Source organism: Rhagoletis zephyria, unplaced genomic scaffold (assembly GCF_001687245.7).
Source record: "Rhagoletis zephyria isolate East Lansing unplaced genomic scaffold, Rhagoletis_zephyria_1.1 Rzeph_scaffold_02966, whole genome shotgun sequence".
NCBI classification, from domain to species: domain Eukaryota; kingdom Metazoa; phylum Arthropoda; class Insecta; order Diptera; family Tephritidae; genus Rhagoletis; species Rhagoletis zephyria.
In genome coordinates, this window is record NW_016160050.1 from 50,091 (window position 1) to 60,508 (window position 10,418).

Below are 10,418 nucleotides of genomic sequence, written 5' to 3' on the forward strand. Positions count from 1 at the left end.
CGACTGGTATTTTTAACATTGCGATGTCCCTGCAGTGAAAAGCTAAACCAGTATGCACAAATTCCAGTTCATGAACTACTATGTAAGTATAAAAGTCATACCAGTTCGTTATGAACCATTATTATACCAGTTCCGCGCAGAAAAAATAAACTAGTTGGTAGAAATTCTAGTTCGAAAACTGGTATTAAATGGGAGAGTCATATCAGTTCGTCATGGACTATAATTATACCAGTTCTTCGCAGTGAAATGCCAAACCAGCCAGTATAAATACTAGTTCATTAACCAGTATGTGTTACAGCGACGGCATACCCTTTCAGCGATTTCGAACAACTTATGCGATCAGCGACATCTGTCTTTGAATAGGCATAACCAAAACTAAAACGTGGTTAATTGCTTTCATCACAAATATCGGCTGTGGCGTCGAGAGAAGACTACCGATTCTGGTTCTGAGATCTCAGGTTCGAGTGCGCGTGGAGGTTGTTAAAGTAAAGTAAGTAAATTAGTTTAAATAATTATTTCAATTTAAATATTAAATATAAATTGTACATAAATTTAATTTGATTTGGAAAAAACCTAAATACTCAATATCATAAAAAAATAAATATTTTTTTGTTCTTTTTAAAACAATAAATTTGAAAATTACACAAGAGCAATAAATAAAAAAATAAACAAATAAAAAAAAACAAAAATAAAAAAAAGATTCGCTCACTGAGATTCGAACTCGGATCTCTTGATTTGGCGTGCCAAAGCTTTACTCTGTCGACCATTGCCACTGTTGCAGTGCCGCGAGCAAAATGACATACTTATGCTTTTCACGGGGGATGAATAGGCAGTCTATCCCATCAACTGGTATGATGCTACTAGTATTTCTACTGGTAGCGTGCTGATGCAGGAGCGGATAATTGACATCTCCTATGACACCGCCATGTTAAGAATACCAGTCGCTAACATTGAAAAAGGATACAACGTGAACTAGTTGGGCTGAAACGCAAACTGATAGCATTCTGGTTCACAACAGGTAGCTTTCCCTGCAGGGGTCCTACGAGATGTCAATTGTCAGGCTTTGCATCAGCATGTACTAGTAGAAATACTAATAGCATCATACCAGTTGATGAGATAGTCTGCCAATTCATCCCCTATTAAAAGCATTAGTTTGCCTTTTTGCTCGCGGCGCTCTAACAGCCGCAATGGCCGACAGAGCAAAGCACTCGCGTGGTATGCCTGAGGTACCAGGTTCAAGCCCGGGCGCAGGGAAGATTTTTTTATTTTATTTTTTTTTTTATAATATTGCTTTCATTTATATTTTTTATTTAGGGTTTTATTGTTATTCTTAAAATTCATTTAAAATTTACACAAATATTTTTTTTTTAATCTATTTTTTTATGTCACAAGTATTTCCTCCCATATATTTGTTTCTTTTTTTTGTAATGCAACTAGATTTTTAAGTTTGTTATTTATATTTAAATTGAAATAACTTTTCCTACTTACATTGATCTAACTTTAAAAATCTTAACCGCCTCCAAGCGGCCTTGAACCTGCGATCCCAGAACCAGAACCAGTAGTCTTCACGTGACGCCACAGCCGACATTCGCAAGAAAAGCAATTAATTGCGTTTTATTTTAGGCTTTGGCAATTCAAAGGCAGATGTCGCTGAACGCTTCAGTTCTTCGAAAATGTCGAACTGGTAGGCACATACTAGTTTATGAACTAGTATTTTTTCTAACTGGTTTGGGTTTTCACTGCAGGGGACCTGTAGTCAAAATTGTAAAGTGCAGAGTTTGCCGCCGATCACACCCACTCCGCTTTTGCAAACGTTTGCTTACACCCGATTTACATGATTCAAGTACTTGAAAGCAATTCTTGCTCATTATCTTTTGTGTTTTCTATTCGCTTTGAACGTTTCAATTCTGTTGAATTCAAGTTTTTGGTTCTTTAAATGGGAAGCAACGAAAATGCCAAAAGCAAAGCAAGAAAGTTGAAACGACTTGACGGTACAGACGCATGTGTACTCGTCCCTTTTCTTCTCACCCCCTCTCTTCCACATGCGAGCAGAATTGAATTCAATAGTTGAACTGTGTAAAAGCAGTCTTAGCGCCAATTATGAACGACGCCTGCGGTTAGTTCTTCTGCATAAATATTGTTCGCGGAGTCTGGCTTACTCCCACACCACCAAACAATGCAGTAGTTCTGGGTCGTGCGCACATTGTGATGAGCAGGGAACGGATTTCATGGAAATTGCCTTTTTTTCTGCTAAAGAGATAGAGTATGTTCGATTAAGAATGTCCACGATTTAGCTTTCCCTGATTCCATATATACACATTTGATGTTGCCTTTTTTAAGACATTTGCCTTTTTTTGCCTTTTCTACCTTTAAAAAAGTGATTATAGCATTTACAATTTTTTTTTTAAGATTAAAAACTATACACATGCCCATGCGGCTTATAGAAGCGCAGGGACCTCTTGCCAAATTGGTGTTGGAAAAATTCAAAGCCATTTTCTCAGCTAACGTAGACTTGGAGACAATAAGGGGTGTGGATAAAAGTGTAAAGGGCGAGGAAAACGCCCTTTTTCCTGATAATATGAATCGAATGAAAATGCTGCCAGAAAAACTTCAAAATGTATCTTGTGTTTCAGTGTTACTACAACTGTACAGAATAAAGTTTTATGAGTTAGGAACTCGAAAGGATAAAAGAGTCAAAGATTCAAAGTACAAATTTTTCATATAATGAAACTAGTTCATAGTTTTTCTCTTTTTACTTGTAATATAAACATTTCTAAAATAAATGTATTTTTTGAATCTTTTTCGTATTTTCTGTCTTTTTTTAGTGCCTGATTTTGCTTTTTGGGCAATACCTAGTGCCTTTTCCTGCCTTTTTCGCTATTTTGTTTTGCCTTTTTTGCAATACCTAGTGCCTTTTCTTGCCTTTTTCGCTATTTTATTTTGCCTTTTCCAGCCTATTTTGTTATTTTGTTTTGCCTTTTGCATAGGTTTTTAGGTCCTAAAAATCCGTTCCCTGGTCATGAGCAACATCATACGCTGTTGCATTTCAATCCTCGCCTTGGCCCCCGTCAACAACCTGCGTCCCTTTTAACACAACTATCGGGCATGATCACCGTTTTACCAACGTGCGCAGTATCTGTGCACATAAATCAACAAAGATTCCTTACCCGTGCTCTGCTCGACCCTTGTTCCCAGACAAGTAAGGTATGCCGGTCGCTGATCAAGAGGCTGCACGTACCCACGTTGCCTGGTGCAAATGTGGATATGTGTGAGCTCTTGATTAGCTCGTCAAACGACGCTAGCATTCGCTGAGGACTCCAGCACCTCACTTGAATGCGCTCGTGGTTGAAAAGCTCACCAATCTGAAACTAGCCGATCCAAATTTCCATACGTCTGCAGCGGTCGCTTTAGTGTTTGGAGGAGAGATCTACCACAAAATAATGAGGAATGAGGTTATTTCTTACTCCGGGTTCCCTACTAGGGATGGGTAGTGGGGGGTTGAAATTCGATTTTTTTCCGAATTTCGAACATTGCCCAACCATTCGATTATTCGATTCGAAATTCGGTGGGGCAAATTCGATTTCATTCGAATTTTGAAAAATATTTTCGAAGTGGAACTTCTTAATAGAGTTCGGAGATGTTTGCGTTAAATATTTAACACCAAGTCATAAAATCTGTATCGTTCAATTTAAAAAAAATTAGGAGTCGAATTAAAGGCTTCTCTTTTGAGGCTGCACCATAGTTTTAGTTCTATGAAATTGGTTACCACAGGTTAGGAAATCAATTTCAAATTATCGCTTCCGCAGATGTTTGCGTTAAATATTTAACATCAAGTCATAAAATCTGTATCGTTCGTCTTATTTTTAAAAAGGGGGTAGGTGTCAAATGAATGGGCTTGCCCTGTAGATGTGTAACATGGTTTTAGTTTTGTGCCATATGGGTGTTTCCATGAAAATGTCAACCAGGACTGAAAAAATAAAAACAACTGAAAAGGGTTTTTAAGATGAATTAATAAGAGAAAAATACTCGAATTTTTATATTATAGAAGTATTTCAGCTTATAGGAATTTTAAAACTCAAAAATGGAAGAGTAAAACTGAATATCTCTTCGACTCAGTTTTCTCTAATGAAATGAACTAATTTCTCTTTTCTATTAACTAAATTAAGAGATTTGAAACATTACAATTACATCTTAAAATGAAATTTGCAATAACAACTTACTATAAAAATTAGAAAAAGGAGAAATTAGAGCTCGAATAACGGTAATTTTTTGATTTGCTTCTGTTAGTATTCTAATGTCACGTACGTTATGCAAAAACATTGTATGTCTGTCATTTGTATATTGGCAGTCGCAGGTAATGCAGATTACAATTCTTAAGCGAGAATTCTTCCAGCTAAAGATATGCAGTAAAATTTTCTTTCCAACCGAAGTATAAAAAAATGTATTACCCTTTAAAGTTTGTCGCATACGTTATTGTAGGTACGAAAAATTCAATAAAATTACATCAAAACCAATGTTAATTGCAAATTTTCCATTTAAATTTAGAATAGTTGTAAAATAATGAAATGGTAGCGAGAAGAGTTCTCAATAAATACAATTTATTACTTACGAGAAAAATTGTCGCGTACGTTATGTCGCGTACGTTATGTCGCGTACGTTATGTCGCGTACGTTATTGTCTTTTTTTTTTAAATAAAACTAGCCAGATATAATTTCTCTTAAAATATGAAAGGATTGTAAAGGTACATTATTTAGCTTAGTTTAGGCATTTTTAAAGAAAAGGAAAACTCCCATGATTCGCAGACTTTCGTATATATGCGTGTTTCCATGAAAATGTAAACTGAAAATGCAAGCAAATGAATTCAAACGGCTTTATAACTTAAAATTTCGTATTCAGATGGGGGAACAAGGTTTTGGAAACGCGAAACGGTGGAGAGAAGAACTGAAAAAATTTAATTCAGTATGTGTTACTCATGATTCGCAGACTTTCGCATATATGTATATGTGCCTTAAAACCACTTCTTTTTTTGTCGCGTACGTTATCACCTGGTTTTGAACGGATATTTTCCACACCAAAGTTTCGAGGCTGCTTATTTTTTTCTCAAACATAGTACCCTTTGGTTGCAACATAACCGTAATCTTTTTTTTTTAGTAACTTATATTTTTGATAGATTTACGTCACTCTATAAGCGTACGAATGTCGCGTACGGCTGTATGGAAACACCCATATGTAAGAAAATCAAAATCATATTATTTAATAAGTTAAATAGATTACTTCAATATGGGTATCAATCGAAATGGTTTTGAATAAACTTTATTTTTTAATTACATTTAGGCGGGTTGCCGCCTGTTTGAGAAGTCGAATTTAGTTAAAGAAGTGTTGTACTTAAAATACTATGTTAACATTTTCTGAATGTATACCCATTAAGTAGTAAAACGCTCGATGGAAAAGTTAGCTCGTATTTTTATTTTATGGCCTACTAAAGTTTTCATATCTCAGTTTTCAAAAAAGTCGAAAAAATAGAAGGTTGAACCATATATATTAAAATTTCTAGGGAAATGTTTTCGTAGAACATTTTTACCCATTAGCTACCGCCTAAAACAGTCATTTTTGACACTTACTTCAAGAAATCTCGCAAAAAGCAAATTTGGCAGATCGTTAATGGATTGATATATTTCAAAAAATTATTCTCCGGAAAATTTTAATAGGGGTCTTCTCAGGCAAAAGCTTCATGCTATCAACGTAAAACCATCTAAAAATTATAAATGAAAAAATCAACGAATAAACTAGTTTTTTATACAAAAATTTTTGAAATTGAATTTGGAATAACAGATCGAAAAACATGTAATCTTGCACTTGAATCTCTAAGACAAATGAAGTGCCGCACACAGTGATGGAAAATTTAGTCAGAAAGATGAAAGGTGAAAAAATGATTTTTTTGAAATAAAGATGAAATTCGAATTTTTCTGGAAAAATTCGATTTTATCCGAATTTTAGCAACACAAAGTTCGATTTCAAAAATTCGCCATTTTGGAGCTAAAATTCGATTAAAATTCGAATATCGAAGCTTCGAATATCGAATTTACCCATCCCTATTCCCTACAGCCCAGAATACAATATTCGGATGAGTCCTTTCAGGCCCTTATGCCTTTTAAGGCACACGCCCCCTTATGGGCTACGTTTTTAATACATAAATACACCTATTTTATTGCTCAGGATTCATGTGAATGTAGGTATTTGAAGTAGAATTTGCACCTACACAACCAAAATATATTTAGATATATATACTTACAAAACAAATATGAAGCTCAAGAATTTTGTTTGCACGCACAACTGAACTCCTTAGAAGTTAAGTTTATCTTGTAATATGAAAATACTTTGAATTATATGTCTTTACTATTTGAATTTAACCTTTCTTCATCTTTACTTTTTTGCATTCCCTTAGCATTGCAAGGCTGGCGGCAATGTTGAAGCCATAAGTCTTCAATGTTTGGGAACCACTGGCAGTTTTCCTGCACTGCTACCGGTGGCTTTCATTCGAACTTGGCTAGTGTTTAAGGCCGATTCCGTTCAAACTGGTGTCTTATTCTCGTCAGACAGCAGTCAGCAAACCGGAGTCATCGTTCAAAAAGGTAAACATTCGCCTATCATAATACGCTTTCCTACAAGCAAATAGTTACCTAACTATATACTTAGATTGTAATCTTGAATCTAAGAACAAATATACGTGCATATTTCTTATTATTACTAATACAATTGTTTTCTTACTTTCTTCCTGTGGTTTCTCAACCTTGTTGCGAGTTCGCACCAGCAATCATATAATTTGTCCCAAACAATTTATATATCAAGGTACGTATAAATATATATTAAATACTTTGTTTTGCTTCAATAAATATAGAGAAAAAAGTGATTTTCTTCAAACTAAATTTTATTTTTTTTTGTCATGATCATCATCATCATCGAAATCTCATACCTATTATAACAACTATTATTTTCCTTGCTCTTATTTTTAAGGTTTAGGCGTCCATATATGTTCTTAGCTTTCGTTATAATATGAGGACATCTATTAAAGTAGTCCATCTGATTCTTAGTTATAATTTGAAATCTCCTTGGTAAGTAAATATTATATTCCTGATTCACTTGACATTTTATACTCTCTCCATACTTTGTTTCCAATCGTTCTATATTATTTATTTCATATATAGTATTTTCCTTCATCCCCTTTAAAGGTAGATATTTAATATTAGAAAATTGAAATAACGTTTTTAATTCCGTTTTCATTTTTTATTATTCTCGCTTTCAGCTTTAAAATAACAAAATCACTATTTTGATTGGTACTAAATATTCAATGTGTGGGACTAGTGTGAACACACCTTTACGCTAAAGTGTGAACACCCCATAATACTAAAAGTTCAACACAAAATCTTTTCATAGAGAAGTGTAAAAAGTGATGTGTGAAAAGTATCACCGCTGCAGGTTAGCAGCTCCTTGTAAATATGTACATAGAGATGTAAAATAGCATTATCTAAGAGTATTCAAATAGAACGGACCTTTTTTCTAGAACACAAACCGTGTAGTTTTTCTTTACTTAAGCTATTGATGGCACCCGCCATATTGGTGATCCCTCATTAGAAAAAAAGAATTCGCTGTGCATTTGAAATACCTTTTCGTGCTAAAATACCGTCGCGTAAAGCATTTTAACGTGAAATTCGGTCCTCCAAACGAACAGTCGTACTACATAGCACATACAACTTATTGCGGTATATAAACAGTAGATACGTGGAAGTGTAGAAACTTTTTCTAAAATATCCACGCATTGAAACCAAATCTCCATGCCGAGCACCGAAGGCGAGAAAGAAGTGGGTAACGTGAATTTGATCAGAGTATCAGCGAAACTTCCACCCTTTTGGAATGCGAATCCTGAAATATGGTTCGCTCAGGGGGAGGCGCAATTCATCGTTGCTGGTATCACGATTGATGACACTAAATTCAACCATGTCATTGGGAATATCGATGGCAAAATTCTTGCACGGGTAAGTGATGTGGTAGTAGCACCACCAGCGACTGATAAATACTCTGCGTTAAAAGCAGCAATTCTGGCTGCGGATTCACAGCAAAAGAAATCCAGCAAGTTATTAGCAGAAGTCGAGCTAGGAGACAGGAAGCCTTCGGAATTACTAAACGAAATGAGGATATTGGCTGACAACAAAGTCACAGATGATTTTCTACGCACACTATGGTCATGCTGCTTACCATCTAATGTAAGCGCTATTCTTTCAACGAGCGATGCAGATCTTACCGGGTTGGCTAGAATGGTTGACAAGATCATGGAAGTTGCCGATTTTTCCAATCGCATTTCAGCTGTTTCGTCATGCGACACGAGTCCAAGTACGCTGGAGGGAGGAATTAATATTATTGAAAAGACTTTCGCAAAGCTAAGTGAACAAATTAAAAGCATATCGCTTAAAATAAATACAAATCATTCTCGTTCGCGTTCACGCTCTCGTGCTTTAGCTGAAGCTAATGCAGAACCAGGCAAATGTTGGTATCACAGGAAATTTGCTGATAAGGAAAATCGTTGCATCGCACCCTGTACATTCAACACCACCTCAAAAAACGACTAGTGCGATTTCGGGCGGATGGCGAAATTGTAAATATCAACCGTCTATGCATCTCAGGCCGCAAATCATCCACAAAATATTTAACCGACACTGGAGCTGACGTTTCAGTTCTTCCGACATTTTTGCAAGATACTCGTAGTCCTGAAACAAGAACTTTGTTTGCTGCTAATGGTTCTACAATCAAAACGTATGGCAAAAAATGTCTTCAACTTGATTTTGGTCTGCGCTGAGATTTTGAGTGGATTTATGTAATTGCTGATGTGAAGGTTTCGATTCTTGGAGTAGATTTTCTTTCACATTATAATTTACTGGTGGACGTAAAACACAACAAACTAATCGACAACCAGACCAATTTAAAGTGCAACATTAACAAAATCACATCTTCTCAAGTGCCGCCTAAACAGTAAAACAGTACCGGATCGTTTTCCGATTCCGTTCATCCGAGTTTTTACCCATATCCTGGCTGGTAACAACGTTTTTTCGAAAATCGACTTAGAAAAAGCGTTTCATCAGATTCCATCAAAGACGGCCATCATCACACCATTAGGATTATTTGAATTCGTGTACATGACTTTCGGTCTAAGGAATGCATCTAAAACCTTTCAGAGATCCAAATGGCGTTGGCAGATCTTAACTTCGTTTTCTGTGCATTGATGACATAATTATTGCATCAAGAGACGTTGAAGAACATCTGCATCATATGCGCACCGTATTTACGCGCCTGCGCAAATTCAAATTGCGAGTCAACATACGCAAATGTATATTAGGCAAATGCGAGTTACGTTTTCTCGGTCATCTTGTCTCATCAAAAGGGATTGAACCGCTACCGGAACGCGTCAAGATAATTCAAGACTATCCACTACCAAAAACTGCTAATGAGCTAAAACGATTTTTGGCTGCAATCAACTTTTATGGGGCGTTTCGTTCCTCACGCTGTAGATAATCAAATGATTCTACAAGCACTTGTTCCCGGCAACAAGAAAAATGACTTGACGGTAGTTGATTGGAATACTGATTCTACTGCCGAATTTGATCGCTGCAAGGCAGATCTTGCGAATGCCTCACTTCACCGCTTCGAACACATAAACGTTGATATCGTTGGTCCACTAACACCTTCGGGAGGCGTTTGTTATGTACTCACCATAATTGATCGTTACACTAGGTGGCCAGAGGCAATACCCTTAATTGACATCACTGCTGAACATGTCGCAGAAAAACTAATATCTTTTTGGGTTTCACGTTTCGGCGTACCACTGCGTATTTCAACGGATCAAGGCAGGAAATTCGAGTCGACGCTATACAGAGAGTTCTCAAAATTGCTTGGCATACAAAATATTCGTACAACAGCATACCATCCTCAAGCGATTGGGATGATTGAAAGATGGCACCGCACTTTGAAGGTTGCCATTATGTGCCGTAAGACAAAGGATTGGTACCACGTTTTACCTACTATTCTTCTTGCTCTTCGATCCACATACAAAGAGGATCTTCGATGCACGCCGGCAGAAAAGGCACTGCACTCACGCTACCAGGCCAATTCTTCGTTGAGTCTGAGAAACAAGTCATCCAGTCAGATTTTGTCAAGAGTTTGAGAGAGCACATGTCCCAACTGCGTCCTACACCAGCATCAAACCATTCAAAAGAAAAAATGTTCATCGATTCGGAATTAAAAGCAGGTACTCACGCGTTTGTCAGAAATGACTCTGTTCGACTGTCGTTGACACCACCTTATAATGGTCCCTACGAAATCGTCAACAGAAATGATAAGTGTTTTGACCTCATCATCAACGGCAGTAA

At 36.4% G+C, this 10,418-nt stretch overlaps 1 protein-coding gene across 1 annotated transcript; it reads left to right on the forward strand.

Moving 5' to 3' along the window:
* The first annotated feature begins 7,832 nt into the window (after positions 1 to 7,832).
* Positions 7,833 to 8,624, forward strand: LOC108368130 (uncharacterized). The gene has a single exon (XM_017622908.1). The coding sequence runs from the start codon at positions 7,833 to 7,835 to the stop codon at positions 8,622 to 8,624; it is 792 nt and encodes a 263-aa protein (XP_017478397.1).
* Positions 8,625 to 10,418: the final 1,794 nt, after the last annotated feature.

Coding starts and splice junctions, on each gene's coding strand:
- LOC108368130 (XM_017622908.1), top strand. CDS start 7,833: ATGCCGAGCACCGAAGGCGAGAAAGAAGTGGGTAACGTGAATTTGATC.